Source organism: Heterodontus francisci, chromosome 25 (genome assembly GCF_036365525.1).
Source record: "Heterodontus francisci isolate sHetFra1 chromosome 25, sHetFra1.hap1, whole genome shotgun sequence".
NCBI lineage: Eukaryota > Metazoa > Chordata > Chondrichthyes > Heterodontiformes > Heterodontidae > Heterodontus > Heterodontus francisci.
The window spans coordinates 54,555,878-54,575,137 of NC_090395.1; the positions used below are offsets into that span (position 1 = coordinate 54,555,878).

Sequence of the window (19,260 nt, forward strand, 5' to 3'; positions counted from 1 at the left end):
AAAGTAACCTGTCAAAGGGTTATGTCTTGTACATTAAACCAAGGCCCCATCTGCTTGCTCAGGTGGATGTAAAAGATCCCATGGCGCTATTTCGAAGAAGAGCAGGGGAGTTATCCCGGTGGCCTGGCCAATATTTATCCCTCAATTAACATCACAAAAACAGATTATCTGGTCATTATCACATTGCTGTTTGTGGCAGTTTGCTGTGTGCATACAGGCTACTGCGTTTCCTGCATTACAACAGTGACTACACTTCAAAAAGTACTTCATTGGCTGTAAAGTGCTTTGGTGCATCCGGAGGTCATTTTTGTGTTTATTTTCTCCTTTTTAGAACATCATTTACTACAATCTTTATTGGCCACTCCATTACCATTCACTCTATTATATGGAAAAGTTTCCCATGGTAACTGCTCCTCTGATTTTTATTTTCCTTTCTTCTGATTGAAAGGAAGATTTTGGTTTGTGAACTACGTGCTTAAAAATGCCTAACGTTTTTTAAAAAAAGGAAATGTTACCACTTTATGTACAACTGGGAGCAGTGATCACCTGTGTGAGCAGCTTGGGCATGGACCAATTCCTTGCCTCAATAGGGTACAGCACATTGGTGTATAATGTGCTTTCATAGGGCCTTTGAAGCTTAATAAAACCTTTGGGCAGGATTTTGCCCGCAGGTTTCAGGACCCTGATGACAGGACCAAATGGAGGTGCCGAGTCCACACTTGCCGAGAGTGAAACTGGAGGAGCAATTTTCCAGACGTGGGCTATCAGTTGCACTCGCTGTCCTATTAAGGATGGTGGGCGAGCTCCTGATGCTGCCAACACAAGGACATGGCCGGCAGCTCTCTCCGAGAGAAGTGGGCACTGCTGAGGCACGTCTGAGAGAGCAGGGAGGAGTAAAAATAATTAACTACTTTAGTTTAGAGATACAGCACTGAAACAGGCCCTTCGGCCCACCGGGTCTGTGCCGACCATCAACCACCCATTTATACTAATCCACACTAATCCCATATTCCTACCACATCCCCACCTGTCCCGATATTTCCCTACCGCCTACCTACACTAGGGGCAATTTATAATGTCCAATTTACCTATCAACCTGCAAGTCTTTGGCATGTGGGAGGAAACCGGAGCACCCGGAGGTGGCAGGCCTCACGCAATGGAGGAGCAAGCCCTCCGGGGGGATTGTTGGGCTCGCTGGGACAGCCTTTCCTTCCAGCAGTCCCGTCACTGGGGCATGGAGCCTCCAGCTCTGATGGCCCTCCAGCCTGCCACATGGAGGCCACCTCCATTGAACTGGTGGCCACCCCACACAGCGAGAGACTGCTTCACCACCGGTAAAATGCCAACAACTTCGAAAAATTGTCCCTAATTGGCGCCTTAATTATATAAATTGGTGGCTCCCTCCATGGCGTGGGAAAATGATCAACATCACAGCCTGCCCTGGGAAACTTCCCTGGTGGCAGGAATGCACAGGGAGCCTTCCCAACGCGGCTCCCCACTATTTTCCTGGCGCCACCTGCCCCCACACCTCCCCCGCCTCCAACTCCATCTCCATGTGGCTGGGAAAATTCTATCCTTTGTGTAAGCGTAAATTTGTATTTTGTAAGAACTTGAATTATTAAACTAGTTCAAAGAATTTCTCTACCATTTTCTGACTAGTTTGCACCCATGTACATCTAATAATTTTGGAGATTGAATTTTTTGCCATTGTCATTCTAGCTCTGATTTCTTTACGGCAGTAACTATCTGCTGACAAGATGCTTCCCAGGTAATTAAGCTGTGATACCTTTTCCAGTTGACCATTTGTCTTCAGCTCTGCTTTTCCACCATTATTTTTTCCAATCTTCATAACTTTCGTCTTTTTTACATTAATTTTCATTCCATAAGCTTTCATTCGTATCTGTAGATCTGCTCCGCTAGCCACTATGGCCTGGTAGTCTGCAAATCTCACGACTTTCACCAATTGACCTCCTACTTTGACACCTTTCTGTACTTCACCTCCAGCTTTTTTTATCATGGCTTCCGCAGAGATGTTAAAGAGCAATAGTGACAGTAGACAGCCTCTTCTCACCCTCCATCCAATTACACCAGGTTCAGTTTCACCAAATACTGTCCTGATTGTAGCAGTCTGTCCTATGAACAGAGCTACAATCATTCTTTCATCTCTCCAGTCAGCTCTGATTTCCTCCAGCACTTCCAACAGTTTTTGCCGGCTCGAAAGTTTTTTCATAATCACAAAGCGGATATACATTTCTTGCTAGTATTCTGTGTTTCTTTTGCATAACACACTCATCACTGCTAAAGCCCCTCTAGTTCCACAACCCTTCCTAAAACCAAATTGATCACAGATGATGTAATGGCTTGCTTTGGCTTCCAATCTGTTTGCTGGGATCTTTAACATTAACTAGGCTGCATGTGTAATCAAAGTTACAGTGCGGTGCTTTTCACATTTCGTGATATTTGCCTTCTTCACCATTGTGCTCCTCAAAAAATCTTCCAATTATTCTCTCTTAGTGTACATCTCCTTACACAAGGTAATCAATTATCTTGTTGCCTTCTCTCCAAGTCCTTTTATCATTTCTGCAGGGATTCCATCACATCCTTCTGCTTTTCCTGGATTCTGTTCTTTTATAGCTCTAATTATTTCACACTGCAGAAGATCAGGTCCTAAAGCATCCTGGGAAATGTCTTCTTTCTCTGGATCGCCAAACATAAAGAATTGCTCAGTATAGAAATGAGTAGCGATCTTAAGAAAATAATTATCTAGACTGTGATTTTGAGTGTCTTGTGTACGGGGCTGAAATGTGGACCTTAAGAAAAGCAGATATCCAGAGACTAGAAAGTTGTGAAATGTGATTTTGGAGAAGGATGGAGCAAGTCATTTGGAGAGAACACGAGAGCAAATGTAGAAGCTCTCAGGATGGTGGAGGAAGATAGATTGTTAGTATCGTCAAGAAAAGGCAACAGTTTGGATTGGCCATATTCTAAGGCATGAGAACTTGCTGAAGGTGTTTGAAGGAAGATTGGAGAGACGTAGACCAAGAGGGAGAAAGAGAATGATGGTATTAGACAACTTGAAATTGAAAATGTGAGCAGCTGAAGAGGAAAGCACAAGACCATGAGGTGTGGAAAATTGAACAGAGGACCTGCCCTTCGGCAGATCCCTATAACTGCATATATTTATTAATATACCTGCCTCTATTACGATTCAACCATTAACAACTTGCAATTATTTTGTCCCTTATTATAGAAAAAACACTTCACAGAGGCCTGTGGAAAAAATGGAAACCAAGCCAAAGGTGGTATTAGGAGGGTGACCAAAAGTTTGAGAAAGTGGGTTGAAAGAGTCTTAAAGGGAAAGATGAAGTTGGAGAAGCAGAGAGATTTCGGGATGGAATTAAAGTGCATGTGGAGTAAGGCACACAAAGGCAGAGGGATGCACAAAACTTAGAGACCGGGATTTTAGCAGAAGTCCTGAAGCCCCGATGTTGGGACAGGCAGCGGGAGCCATTACCATGCAGGTAGAGGGTAGAGTTGCGAACTAAACTTTCTTGGAGCTGGCCCATTAAAGGTCAGCAGGTGGAGGAACCGTCCACTGAGGTGGCACGGGTTGGGGGGGAGGTCTCAGCCTAGTCAACACCGGCACCATATTTTGCAGACAGTAGTAGAAGCAAAGGCAGCAGCCCTGGAGACAGCAGAAAGGGAGCCCAGGCAACCGAGATACTTCCGCAGATGGCAGAAGGCTCCACATTTCACGGATGGCTCCCTGCAAGTTCTCGTCCAGGCTGCTTTAGGCTAGGATGGAGGTTCTATTCCCCCAGGATGGGAGGAGGAGACTGGCCTGGTAAATAAAGGAAGCCTGGATGGAGATCACTGAGGTCGTCAGCAGCTGTAGGGTCCCTCACACATGGCTGCAATTGTGTAAAAGGATCAATGACCTGATGCGTGCCAGCAAGGTGAGTGTAGCACACAATGTTAAGTATACAGCCTTATATGTGACTTAGGACGAATGTGAAATCGGTAGCCACTGGCAATGCTCAGATAGTGGAATTGGCTCTAAGAGGCATGGCAGCCTCTCTGTGGAGGGCCCCAGTCAGTCAGAGTTGACTACGACACTGCTGCTTCTGAGTGGCAGAACACTGGAGGCAACCCTGTGGTGCCATGATAGATAGTCGTGCTGTCACCAGCATAAGCGTTGTGTGTGCGTTTGATGGGCATCTAACAATGGAAATGTATGTGCTTGCAGGAGAAGAGAACGCCGGCGAGAGAGCCAAAACAGGTCACGGCGTCCCATATCTTGCCATCCTGACACCAACGAAGAAGTGCGAGAGCTGGGAGGCCTAGAGGCAGGTTGAGCAATGAGTGATGGTGAGATGGGAGTGGAGCCCTGAGAGTGCAAGAGGATGGGCAGAAAAAACCCTTTGGTGAGCATGAAGCATCGTGCTCATCTGTCGACCACTGCTCACATGAGGTTCTAGACTAGGAGTAGTCAGAAGGACGTGATGAAATGAGCATTACTCTCTAATCACCTTTCTCTCTCTCTCTTAGGTCAACAACAAGAGCAGCCAGCCAAAGCATCTGGGGGACAACTGTCCACCTCTGAGGAGGAAAGGGGATCTCACAGGGTGCACCATCAATCCACTGCACTTTTCACCAGCCCTGATACTGTCAAGTCGGGGGTAGTCGCATGCTATTAGCTACAGGGTCACAATCTGGTGAGCACTGCACAGACATGCCCATGCAGCTGACGGAGTGACAGCTGAGGCCATGCACACTCGGATGACTGTGAGAGAGCATGGAGATGCTGAGCTTCAGGCTGATGACATGCCTCCAGAGTCATCAACAGGACGGCAGAAGATGGATCTCATGCTGTCCCATTGTATCTCTCATCTGCATCTGTGCTTGAGTCCCTCATCGATGAAAATAGCCATCTCTTCAGTGGGTAGTGTTATGAACGTTAGACTTTATAATATGATTATGTTTCAAAAACTGTGATTTTTAAATGATGGAGTCAGAGAAATCAGGTGACCTCACATTAACTCTGCTTAAAGACAGGACAGAAATCTTGGTTACTAAGGCAACAAAGACACAGATCAAAGACTTTTTTTGAAAAACGGAGACTGCAGGGGTATAACACCTGAAGAACAATGGGTTTCAGCCTCCCAGACTTTCAGATTGTAAACAAGGAGTCAGTGATTCTGAGGATGTAAATGTGCATGGCAGCTGCTAGTACCTGGAAACAATGAAAAGCCCCGATGGCTCTGCTGAAACCAGTCTTGTGGACATTGCATATTGGAAAAGGACAATGAGCTATTGATGTTCGATTCCAGATAAATTTAACAGATTTCCTGAAGGCAGACAGGCTGTAAGGAAGACAACGAGCGGTGGCAGCCTCAAGGGAGCGAGAGGGGGAACCCCTGCACTCAGAAGGAAAAACTGATACAACGAAAGGCTGTGAAGACTTGAACCTGTTTTGAAAGTTGATGTTTGCAGAGAAGAAAGTATCAGCCGGATCACCAGGGATCACCTTATTCACGGATGTCCAGGTCGAAAGTGCTCAGAGAAGTGAGCGAAGAGGACATTTACTTTGAGAAAGGTCTGTGTGATCCAACCCATTGCATCTTGGAGGAATTTGGGACTTTTAACTGCAAAGATTTTGCCATCAAAGAGGACTGTGTAATGTATAAGTGTGGTGTGAGATTTTCAAGTGTTTTAATAAGAAAATACCTTTCTTTGTAATTATGGTATCAACTCCTTAAAAAGTACTGCTTAGTTAAAGGGGATTTCTTTTAGTCTAGTTATAATAAAAAGTCTTAAAACGTGAAATCTTGTTGTGTAATTCTTTAAATTGGTCTGGGGTTCATGTCTCGTATTTTTAACGTTAATGATCTTACTGAGGTCAAAGCAGGTAGCTCTTGTCAGTTAGTATCCACCCTTAAAGCCAAGTAAAATGACTGAAACAGTCAGGCACCTGGGACTGCCTTAGTGTGTAGGCGCTTGTGGCAGTTTCCCGGGAACCTTACACAGACATGAAGGATCCGTTTGCGATGGTCACAGACCAGTTGAACATTGAGCAAGTGGAAGTCCTTCCTGCTGCTGCCTGCTCCGTAGGAGCCTTGATGGACACATGTGCAGTTGAGGAAACCCATCAACTGGGGGAATCCAGCAATGGCCCCGAATCCTATACCCCCTCAGCTTGATTGTCCAGATTGGTCTGAAAGCACATGTTTTGGCTGGCTTTCTTGAAGATGGTATTGGTGACCATCTTGATGCGGCAATAAGCAGCAGACTATAAGATCTTGCAGATATCTCCAGAAGATTCCTGTAATGATCTTAAGGCATGGAAGCACAGCGCCATGATGACCTTCAGCTCCACAGGCATTGGGTGCCTACCACTTCCCCTGGGGCTCAGCCCAGCTTCCATTATGGCATGGAACTTGGTGACCGCCTGCATAGGGAGACTCAGTCTTTGGCAACACTGCTGTTCCGACATTGGTAAGAAGCTTTCTCTCTGATGGTAGACCCTGTCTTATGGATAGCCTCTTCTGCATGCAGAAGACTATGTGTGCCTCTGCGCCCTCCTCATCCATGCCTGCTTCCAGACTCGGGTTTCCCTCTGGGTGCTGAAGGCCTGCTCCCAGTGGCTACAGCTTTCTCCTTATCTGCTGCTCCTCCTCACTGGAGGCCTCAAAGGCAGAATGAATGAAGCCCATAGCAAGTAGCTGAACTAACTTTTCAGGGCTATCCCACCCCGCCTTACTCTTCACATACAAGTGCCAGGTCAGCAAGTACACTCAATTGATTCGGGGATGAACGATTTCAATACATGTATAGATTGCTGAAGCTGGTTGAGAGGAGAGTTGATAAGAGTTACTCAAAATTACGAGGGGTCTGGACAGAGTAGAAAGGGAGAAACTGTCCCTGTTGCTGGAATGGTCAAGAACCAGAGCACACCAATTTCAGGTTATTGGCAAAAGAACCAGAGACGACATAAGGAAAAAAAATTTTTACGCAGTGAGTGGTCAGGATCTGGAATGCACTGCCTGAGAGCAGGGTGGTGGCAGATTCAATTGTGGCATTCAAAAGGGAATTGGATAATTGTCGGAAGAGAAAAATTTTGTGGGGCTACGGGGAAAAGGTGGGGGGAGTGGGACTAGGCAAGTTGCTTTTATAGAGACACAAAGGGCCAAATGTCCTCCTTCTGTGCTGTAATCATTCTATGAATCTATTGTGTATTATTTACTGGTAAACTTAATAAAATGGCTTGATTTTATCTTTTTGGCAGATGAATTCACAGTATTTTTCCTTCTAATTGGTACAGTTTTTAAAATTTTATAAGACCTGGATTGATAACTCTTCATACAGTGATTGATCAGAGAATTGTTTTTTGTAGGCAAATAAAACTCGCTTACTCTGTACATTTGTAGGCCCATTCTTGATTATAAAGCATGGATTTGAAATATCAGTGTTTTTCATACTATTACTTTGAATGGCCATGGTAGTTAACTTTATAAGTTAGCAATAATATTAACCAATTTATTTAAGGGGGGCTGCTCTTGTAAAATACTGATTTTGTTTCAAAGCCATGGCTGATTATATTTTGTTTTGGTGCATGAATGGTATGTTCAGAGCCTGAGAATGGATTCTTGTGCCATGTGTCCTATAAACACTGCGGTCCTTCAGCATTCCTTAAACCACTAACTCCCTCACACCCCAACCCCGATCCATCAAAACACAAAAGTGTAGCAAAATGCAAGAAAAAAAAGTCCCAAAGAATTTTTACACACTATTAATAAAGCAGCAGCTGCATGCAGTTCTGCCATGTTGCAATCAGTTTTGCTGGGAGCACTATATTTGCCAGGGGACCCTGGACATGAGCCATGTAGTCCTTCACGTTCGTTCACTCCTAGCTATGCTAGTGCTCAAGGAAATAAACAAAAAGTCAATACCTGTTAAATTGTCGATGTTGTTCAATGCTCTGGGCGAGACCAAAGCCCTCCAATATGAAAAAAAGTAGCCATTGTGACCGCAAACAAGCTGATCAGCACATTTTGTGATAACAACATGTTAAAAAAATAAGCAAGAATATTTCACATCCATTTTTAGCACTGAGATTGTAGAAGTACAGTTATGGATTTTTAGTGCAACCTCAGTTAATACAAGAGATAGATACATTTAATGCATGTTCACACAAAATCTATAGGTATATCAGGAATAAAAGAATGACTAGAGTTAGATTAGGGCCAATCAAGGATAGTAGTGGGAAGTTGTGTGTGGAATCAGAGGAGATAGGGGAAGTGTTAAATGAATATTTTGCGTCAGTATTTACAGTAGAGAAAGAAAATGTTGTTGAGAATACTGAGATTCAGGCTACGAGGCTAGATGGGATTGAGGTTCACAAGGAGGAGGTGTTAGCAATTTTGGAAAGTGTGAAAATAGATAAGTCCCCTGGGCCAGATGGGATTTATCCTAGGATTCTCTGGGAAGCTAGGGAGGAGATTGCAGAGCCTTTGTCCTTGAACTTTATGTCGTCATTGTCGACAGGAATAGTGCCGGAAGACTGGAGGATTGCAAATGTTGTCCCCTTGTTCAAGAAGGGGAGTAGAGACAGCCCTGGTAATTATAGACCTGTGAGCCTCACTTCGGTTGTGGGTAAAATGTTGGAAAAGGTTATAAGAGACAGGATTTATAATCATCTTGAAAAGAATAAGTACATTAGAGATAGTCAGCACGGTTTTGTGACGGGTAGGTCGTGCCTCACAAACCTTATTGAGTTTTTCGAGAAGGTGACCAAACAGGTGGATGAGGGTAAAGCAGTGGATGTGGTGTATATGGATTTCAGTAAGGCGTTTGATAAGGTTCCCCACGGTAGGCTATTGCAGAAAATACGGAAGTATGGGGTTGAAGGTGATTTAGAGCTTTGGATCAGAAATTGGCTAGCTGAAAGAAGACAGAGGGTGGTGGTTGATGGCAAATGTTCATCCTGGAGTTTAGTTACTAGTGGTGTACCGCAAGGATCTGTTTTGGGGCCATTGCTGTTTGTCATTTTTATAAATGACCTGGAAGAGGGTGTAGAAGGGTGGGTTAGTAAATTTGCAGATGACACTAAGGTCGGTGGAGTTGTGGATAGTGCCGAAGGATGTTGTAGGGTACAGAGAGACATAGATAGGCTGCAGAGCTGGGCTGAGAGATGGCAAATGGAGTTTAATGCGGAAAAGTGTGAGGTGATTCACTTTGGAAGGAGTAACAGGAATGCAGAGTACTGGGCTAATGGGAAGATTCTTGTTAGTGTAGATGAGCAGAGAGATCTTGGTGTCCAGGTGCATAAATCCCTGAAGGTTGCTAACCAGGTTAATAGGGCTGTCAAGAAGGCATATGGTGTGTTAGCTTTTATTAGTAAGGGGGTCGAGTTTCGGAGCCACGAGGTCATGCTGCAGCTGTACAAGACTCTGGTGAGACCGCACCTGGAGTATTGCGTGCAGTTCTGGTCACCGCATTATAGAAAGGATGTGGAAGCTATGGAAAGGGTGCAGAGGAGATTTACTAGGATGTTGCCTGGTATGGAGGGAAGGTCTTACGAGGAAAGGCTGAGGGACTTGAGGTTGTTTTCGTTGGAGAGAAGGAGGAGGAGAGGTGACTTAATAGAGACATATAAGATAATCAGAGGGTTAGATAGGGTGGATAGTGAGCGTCTTTTTCCTCGGATGGTGATGGCAAACACGAGGGGACATAGCTTCAAGTTGAGGGGTGATAGATATAGGACAGATGTGAGAGGTAGTTTCTTTACTCAGAGAGTAGTAAGGGCGTGGAATGCCCTGCCTGCAGCAGTAGTAGATTCGCCAACTTTAAGGGCATTTAAGTGGACATTGGATAGACACATGGATGAAAATGGAATAGTGTAGGTCAGATGGTTTCACAGCTCGGCGCAACATCGAGGGCCGAAGGGCCTGTACTGCGCTGTAATATTCTAATTCTAATTCTAATTCTAATTCTAATTCTAAAATGATATAATGTTTTAGGCTTTCCAATAAGAAAGCTGATAAAAAGCATCAGTATCCTCCAATTACATTTGTCAGTCAGCTAATAGAAAACCTTAGAAGAAAACCGCATTGCAAAACATCGGTAGAGGAGAATCTAACATCATTATCTTCTTGGAGTCACTTGGAGCTTCCCTCTTTTGTTGGGGAGGAAAATACTTAGCTCTGGGTCATTAGGTGCTTAGGGATTCTGTTATGGACCAGATTGTATTGCCTAACCTCATTCATTGTCAAACTAGGGACTCAAGATGTATTAACTAATTCTGAATAAGTTCTGTAAGAAATAGCTAGATCTCAATGAAGACCCTGTATGTATAAAGTGGACTCTACATTTAATGTACCTGCCAAATCTATGCTTATTTGTTGCGCACATTAAAGTAAAACATTGAAAGCTATTTAAGTAGTAGTTGGGCATGATAACATATACAATTCAATGAAGGTATACCTCATCATTTAAAGATGAAGTATGCCTTATTTATGATTTTGAAGTAGTAATACAAAGTATGCTTATCCTTCAAAGGGTATAATTTAATAATACATATGAAACAGTACATTTAGCAATCCTTAAACAAGTTACTCCAACCTCCCTCCAGATCAGCAAGAGCATGTCTGTATTGGCCCGGATTTTGTGCAGATGATAACAGTGAGGCGAACAGTGCTCACCATTATAATTGAGTAAATCTGATGGCAACTTTCCAAGTACACACATGCATTATTAAATGCAGAATCCAAAAGTTGCTATTGGGGATACCCTTCCCCTCCACAGATTGTGTTGTAACACCTTGCCTATAGACATGGCACTAAAATCAATACAATGGCGTAAACTTGAGCTACTTATCCACAAATTCCCCACTAAAAATTCCAGGAGTAAGTTAACTTTTAATGGCGTGATAAGTGATAAGTACTGTCAACCAATCTCTCTGGCTCTTAAAACCTCATTTTACAAGTGTGGAATCTCATTCCTTCAGACCTTAATTAGTGTTGGAGAGTTAAAAAATAAAAACAATTTTAAAAACATTTTCTGTGCATCATTTCTCTCGTAATCTCATCTGTCTTTCCCAATCTTTATTTTGCTTTCTCTATATGACAAATCTAATTTATTCTTCCTGCTTTATACTTCTTTGTTTAGCTCTGTGGGGTGAATTTTCCCAGGTAAGAGGAGCCAGGTATGGGTGTGTGCAGGGAGTTAAATTCCCTAAAAGTGAAGTCCTGTCCCCTTCCAGGTTTCACTCAGGTGGGTTTGAAGGCGAGTGGAGAGCCCTGTGTAGTTGTTGGGTTAGTCTTTTTAAATATACAAATAGCTTATTAAGTTGTGTTTTAACCAAGGATTCTGGCTTTAATGTCCCGAGCTGTCAGGAACTCACCAGGATTACTGAGGCGAGTGGACAGCTGGGAGTGCTACTTCAGTGAAAGTGACAGGCTGGGAAGCCATTGATCAATGAAACTGAAGAGCTGCAGCCATGACAAGGTGAAAGGCTGCTGCTCATAGCATTCCTTCTCAGAGTGCCTTCAGTGCTTGACAGGTGATTGCTAACTTCTTGAAGTCACGTCATTTGTCTTGCACTTCACTCACCTTCTCTTCTCTCCTTCAACAGAGCATGGGAGCACCTTATGCAGCTCTACCTTGCACCTCCGACAGAGCAAGAGGAGCAGCAACTCCAACAGCAGAAGCAGCAACACCAGATCCAGCATCAGCTGCCTTCTCCTCAGATACATGCCATTGCACATGGCAGAGGGAAAGGACACAGAGATCCAGTTCCAAGGAGGCGAGATCCCCAACACAGGATCTACAGGTAGAGGATCAGCTCTCTCGATGTGTGTGAGCACTAGTACCTCAGGAGGCTCAGGTTTTCATGGCAGGTCATTGCTGACATCTGCAGCCTTCTGGAACAAGACCTTCTTCCCATTTGGGCCAGGTGGGCACACATTGCCAGTGGCCATCAAGGCCACTCCATTCCTGTAGTTGCTGCTGCCTCAAAAGTCCACGTCCATTGCCCTGTTAATTCAAAATCCTTCCCTTGACAGCTCCAGTGCATCATCCTGCCCACCCTCCCACATTGTTGGGGAAACCCAGAGGCAGGATGCTAATGTTGTGGCTCCGTTAAAGAGCCATGGCAAAGCCTACTGGAGAGCTCAATGGGTCCCCAACCTGCTAAAGGTCACACCATTTTGGCAGCCACTTAAGGTGAGAAGATTCCGCCTTGCGTGTCTCAGTGAAGATTCTTCAAACTGATTGGTTGAAGAGACTTGGTGTTTCTTGAGTGCTCATAGAAGTGTCCTGTAGAGGGTACCATGTTGGATCAGACACTGGATTTGAGCAAGTCTCCACTTTAAAGCCTGCAGAAACATTGTGGGCAGCTGTCATTGAGGTGAATGATAAGCGCTGTTCCTTCATCATTAACTGCAAAATCCGGGCCATTCTTTTAACTTGTGCAAGTCACAATTAGGAGATGTTGATCAACATACAGTTGGTATTAACTTTACAAATCACTGGTGGATCGGAGATTAGTAGATTGGGATAGAAATTCAATCTATACTTCCACAATAAAGTTAATTACTGAGAAACTTCTTGAAAAATTTGGGAACTCATAGACTTTTTTCCCCCAAACTATTAAAAAAATTGCCTACATAGCAATGTTTGCTTTTAAAGCAAACCTTCCTTTTAAGAAACATGTATTTCTAATGATTAGAATACACCCAAATATACTTCTTGCGACATTTTTTAACTTTTATGGCCATTCATCCATTTCATCCAGTCTTCACAGTATACCAGAGACAGTCAGATTATTCAGCTAAGACTCTGATACAACAGTAAATGTTGTTACTGTATCACCTCAAAGGAGCACCATAAAGCATTTTATATTGTCCAAAATCTAATACCGCTTAAACTCTGGTGTGTTTTTCCATTTAGCTGCAGTTTTACTATTTTGTCCTCTCTTTCCATTACGCCAGATTTGCTGGCAGTACTCATTTACGGTAATGCCTGGTTTGTTCAGAAGCTGCAGAAAATCCTTGTAACGTAGCCTTGTCCTGCTCCGAATGTCTCTACCCTTTCCATCGTTGTATCTTGCTTTCATCGGAGCTGCCTTGAAGTCACTCAGAACAATTTTAAGGTGAAATTTTGTAATGATTTGTGTGAATGTATTTTCCACAGCTCTGCAATAGTAAATCCCAGCATCATCTTCCTGCAAATGACGTATGAGTAGACCAAGTCTTGTTTTGATGATTCTGGAATCATATTTTATCTATATAAAACCAAAATTTGGAAAAAATAGTAGAAAGTAAGATATATCTGTAGATTCTTAAAAATCCCTTTATAACATGAGGATAAGCTAATGGACATATTTTTATTATAAATTGTATTAAATTATAGACATCTACCATGGTCTCAACCTATCTTACTTTTTTGTGAACTTTTCTGCTCAAAAGGAATGTCAATACTGGAACATTCTTGTCTTGCATTCACATGACAAGAACAGTAGGAGGATAAATGCAGTTAGATGCAGAGTAAAGTTTCCTTCTGTTCCAACAATATGCCTTAACTCTAGCCCCAATAATACTCTCCACTGCACAAATATGACATTTCCATCTCCTGCTCCTTTATAGCCTCTCTGAGTCAGATAATAGCTTGTTTGACTGTCCAAACCCAGTTAACTTCGAAGCTTTGTACCTTACAAAAAGAGTAGCCTTTCATGCCATCATTCTGGAACAGTATGAAACCACATCCAAAGAGCTGAAAAGACATTGTGATAACTGACAGCTTAAATCCACTTCCTTTCTCGATTTGAGACATATTTTAACTATGCAATAGCATTTTCAATAAATTTTAGCAACCAAAATGTGAGAAAAAACAGTAATTCAGATGATTGTCTCAACAGTGCTTTTGATAAACTGATTGGTTTTAATTCTTGGCTTTGCCTAAGCCAAAACAAAGACTAATTTGCCAATATTTATGCAAAACAATATGAATCACAAACCAATTTCCTTGATGTTAACCTAATTCCCAAATAAGGTGAATTTTCCCGTACACAAGATAATGTTCAATAAAATCCTTTTCTACTGATTACTTCAGATCATGATTTTAGTTCCTAACATCAATTTTCATGCCATTTGCCTTTACCTTTTTGCATGTTAATGGCACATTAATGATTAAGCACAGCAGCAGTACCAATTCAAGTGACAATGCACTGATTGCATAACTTATTTTGCAAAACTGTTTGTATATAATTTTAAGTTTAGGATGCAAATAATGTTCTAAGATAATCACAAGCTTTAGAAACCTGTTAGAAAATTTTTCACACTTTCACATTTATAACATATAAAAAAAGTTGTCTGATCTCGATGCCTGTAACAAACCCACTCTATTCTCAATAATATTGACACCATAAGAGCTATAAGAGCTCGCAGATCATCCTGGTCACAAAGAGGTATGGTTATTGTTGGCTCACAGAAAAGTCCAAAGCTGTCAACCATTGTAAATGTGACAAAGAGTCAGATTGCATTTAAACACATGGGAGTATAAATTGGTATGGATTTTCTTTTCATTCTTGGGATGTGTGCATCATTGGTGAGGCCAGCATTTATTGCCCATCCCTAATTGCCCTTGAGAAGGTGGTGGTGAGCACATTCTTGAACCGCTGCAGTCCAGGTGGTGCAGGTACATCTACAGTGCTGTTAAGAAGGGAATTCTAGGAATTTGACCCAGCGACGGTGAAGGAACAGTGATATTGTTCCAAGTTAGGACATTGAATGACTTGGAGGGGAATTTGCAAGTGGTGGTGTTCCCATGTGTCTGCTGCCCTTGTCCTTCAACGTGGTAGAGGTTGCAGGTTTGGAAGGTGCTGTCGAAGAATCCTTGGTGCATTGCTGTAGTGCATCTTGGAGATGGTACACCCTGCAGCCACTGTGTGCTGGTGGTGAAGGGAGTGATGTTTGATGTGGCAGATGGGCTGCTGATCAAGCGGGCTGCTTTGTCTTGGTTGGTGTCAAGCTTCTTGAGTGTTGTTTGAGCTGCATTCATCCAGGCAATTGGAGAGTATTCCATCACACTCCTGACTTGTGCCTTGTAGATGATGAACAGGCTTTAGGGAGTCAGGATGTGAGTTACTTGCTGTAGAATTCCCAGCCTCTGATGTGCACCCATAGCCACAGTATTTATATGACTGCTCCAGTTAAGTTTCTGGTCAATGGTAACCCCTAGGATGTTAATGTTCGGGGATTCAGCAATGGTAATGATGTTGAATATCAAGGCGAGATGGTTAGATTCTCAACATTGCTGGAGATGGTCATTGCCTGGCACTTGTGTGCACGAATGTCACTTGCCACTCATTCACATCCGGACCATGGCTGTAACGAGGTTCAGAGCTGAGTGGCCCTAGTGGAACTCAAACTGAGCATCAGTAAGCAGATTATTGCTAAGTAAGTGCTGTTTGATAGCACTGTTGACGACACCTTCCATCACTTTGCTGATGATCGAGAGTAGACTGAGGGGGGTGGTAATTGGCCAGATTGGATTTGTCCTGCATTTTGAAGATAGGACGTACCTGGATAATTTTTCACATGGTTAGGTAGATTCCTGCATTGTAGCTGTACTAGAACAGTTTGGCTAAAGGCACGGATAGTTCTGGAGTGCAAGTCTTTAGTACTACAGCTGGGATGTTTCCAGGGCCCACAGCCTTTGGTATATCCAGTGCCTTCAGCCATTTCTTGATATCATGTGGTGTGAATCAAATTGTCTGAAGACTGGCAATAATGGTGGGGACCTCAGGAAGAGACCCAGATGGATTATTCACTTGCCAGTGGGACAGGACATTCCCAGGGATGGTGATGGAGGAGTCTGGGACACTGGCTGTGAGGTATGTGGGTTGCAAATGCTTCAGCCTTGTCCTTTGCAATGACATGCTGGGCTCCCCCATCATTGAGGCTGGAAATGTTTGTGGAATTTCCTCCTCCAGTTCATTGTTTAACTGTCCACCACCATGCACTACTCGATGTGGCAGGACTGCAGAGCTCTTATCTGATCCATTGGTTGTGTGCTCGCTTAGCTTTGTCTATTGCATGCTGTTTCTGCTGTTTAGCATGCATGTAGTCCTGTGTTGTAGCTTTACCACGTTGGCTGTTCATTTTTAGGTATGCCTGGTGCTGTTCCAGGCATGCTGTCCTACATTCCTCATTGAACCAAGGTTCGTCCTCCAGCTTGATGGCAATGGTAGAGTGAGGGATATGCCAGCCCATGAAGTTACAGATTGTTGAATACAATTCTGCTGCTGCTGATGGCCCACATTGCCTCCTAGATGCCCAGTTTTGAGCTGCTTGATCGGTTCTGAGTCTGTCCCATTTCGCATGCTGGTAGTGTCACCCAACACAATGAAACATGTCCTCAGTGTGAAGACAGGGCTTTGTCTCCACAAGGACTGTGTGGTGGTCACTCCTACCAATACTGTCATGGACAGATGCATCTGCGACAGGTAGATTGGTGAGGATAAGGTCAAGTAGGTTTTTCCCTCATTAGTTCCCTTACCACCTGCTGCAGACCCAGTCTAGCAGCTATGTCCCTTAGGACTCGACTAGCTCGGTCAGTAGTGGTGCTACCAAACCACTCTTCATGATGTACATTGAAGTCCTTCACCCAGAGTACATTGTATGCCCTTGCTACCTGCAGTGCTTTTTCCAAGTGGTGTTCAACATGGAGAAGCACTAATTCATCAGCTGAGGGACGGCGGTAGGTGGTAATTAGCAGCAAGTTTCCTTGCCCGTGTTTGACCTGATGCCATGAGATTTCATGGGCTCCAGAGTCAATGTTGAGGACTCTCAGAGCCACTCCGTCCCAACTGTATACCACTGTGCCGCTACCTACAGTGGGTCTGTCCTACCAGTGGCACAGGAAATACCCGGGGATGGTGATGGTGGAGTCTGGGGCATTGGCTGTCAGGTATGATTTGGTGAGTATGACTATGTCAGGCTGTTGCTTGACTGGTCTGTGGGACAGCTCTCCCAATTTTGGCACAAGTCCCCAGTTGTTAGTGAGGAGGATTTTGCAGGGTCGACCTTTGTCGTTTCTGGTGCCTAGGTCAATGCCGAGTGGTCTGTGTGATTTTATTCTTCTGTGACTTTTCTGTAATCATTTGATACAACTGAATGGTTTGCTGGACAGTTAAGAGTCAACCACATTGCTGTGGGTCTGGTGTCACAGGTAAGCCCGACTGGCTAAGGATGGCAGATTTCCTCCCCTTAAGGGCATTAGTGAACCAGATGGGCTACAACAATGCGGCAGCTTTATGATAATTATCATTGAGACTAGAATTTTATTTCAGATTTATTAATTAATTACATTTAAACTCCACGAGCTGCCCTGGTGGGATTTGAACTCATGTCTCTGGAGCATTAGTCTGGACCTCTGGTTTACTGGACCAGTAACATTAACGTGATGCTACTGTCCCCCATTGTACCCGTTTTTCAGGTATAAAACATGAGCAAAGCATACCAATTTAATGGGCGGGGGGGGGGGGAGGGGGGCTGCCTGTGCCCAATCTGTTCTAATAAATCTGAAATAAAATTCTAGTCTCAATGATAATAATCATAAAGCTGCCGCATTGTTGTAGCCCATCTGGTTCACTAATGCCCTTAAGGGGAGGAAATCTGCCATCCTTAGCCAGTCGGGCTTACCTGTGACACCAGACCCACAGCAATGTGGTTGACTCTTAACTGTCCAGCAAACCATTCAGTTGTATCAAATGATTACAGAAAAGTCACAGAAGAATAAAATCACATAGACCACTCGGTAAGAATTGATGCTTCTGCTAAATTTGTGGGGCTCCTTTTTTTCGGCATCCTGGGTAGATTGACTAAAACAGTAAATTAGCTCCTAAAATATGTAAGTATAAGTCTAATGCTTTTTAAAGGATTCCATCCAGAAGTTAAAAGGCTTAAGACTCTTCAGCGGCCCCCTATGGCCGCCAACAAAATGCAAGCTAAATATTTCTTTTTACATTCCCATGGAGCTAGCTGGAGCAGGGAGACAGACCAAAATCTATCCCATGTATCAGTCAGATACATTATAAAAGGTTCGTTTTCAAAACAAAATTAGTGAGCTTCAGTCTACATGAATGCAATATTATCAGACATAGTGAAAATTATGCTCAAGACTTTCTACAAGAGTAAGATGAAAACTTGTGATGATAGGAGAAAGCAGGAATAAATAATAAGTAGGAATAATAGGGGGGGTTCAATTGACGGGAAGTTTAAAAAATCAAAAAGAAACGAGAGAGCAGAGGTGCAGGGTAGTGAAGAGGCGAATCGGTAATCAAAGTGAGACAGGATGCGGTAGAAAATATAAGCAGAAGAGTGCAGCAGAAATTAGAACCAGAATGAGTAATAATGGTAAACAGTCAAAGCTGAAGGCTCTTTATCTGAATGCACGCAGCATTTGTAACAAGATAGATGAGTTGATGTCACAAATAGAAATAAATTAATATGACTTGATAGCTATTACAGAGATGTGGTTGCAGGGTGACCAAGACTGGGAATTCAATATTCAAGGGTATTCGACATTCCGGAAAAATAGGCAGAAAGGAAAAGGAGGTGGGGTAGCTTTGTTGATAAAGGAAGGTATCAGTGCAGTGGTGAGTGGTGATATAGGTGCAATAGATCGTGATGTGGAATCAGTTTGGGTGGAAATAAGGAATAGCAAGGGGTAGAAATCATGGGTGGGAGTCGTCTATAGGCCCCTAAAGAGTTGCCTCACCGTAGGACAAAGTATAAATCGGGAAATAATGGAGATGTGTAAGAAGGGCGCTACAATTGTCATGGGTGATTTTAATCTGCATATTGATTGGACAAATCAGATTGGCAGAGGTAACATGGAAGACGAATTTGTAGAATGCATCAGGGATTGTTACTTAGAGCAATACCTTGCAGAACCTAACCGGGAACAGGCTATTTTAGATCTAGTAATGTGTAATGAAGTAGGATTAATAAGAGATATCGTGGTTAAGGATCCTCTAGGGGGTAGCGATCACAACATGGTAGAATTTCAAATTCAGTTTGAGGGCGAGCAACTCGGGTCTCAAACCAGTGTCCTCAACTTAAACAAGGGCACTTACAGAGGTTTGAAGAAAGAGTTGTCTAAAGTGGGCTGGAAAAATAGATATTTCATAACGCTCAGCAAGAATTTATCCTGTGCAAAAAGAAGGACTCGATGAGAAGGATGAACCACTCGTGGTTA

General features: G+C 43.3%; 1 protein-coding gene across 1 annotated transcript in view; it reads right to left on the reverse strand.

Annotated features, from left to right (window-relative positions):
• Window positions 1–10,544: 10,544 nt before the first annotated feature.
• The window catches only part of LOC137383877 (semaphorin-3D-like), a 106,769-nt gene continuing 98,053 nt past the window's right edge, over window positions 10,545–19,260 (reverse strand). The window contains exon 17 of the mRNA XM_068057228.1: window positions 10,545–13,282. Coding sequence (XP_067913329.1) covers window positions 12,911–13,282 — 372 coding nt within the window. The 3' untranslated portion in view covers window positions 10,545–12,910. The remainder of the gene's footprint in view (window positions 13,283–19,260) is intronic.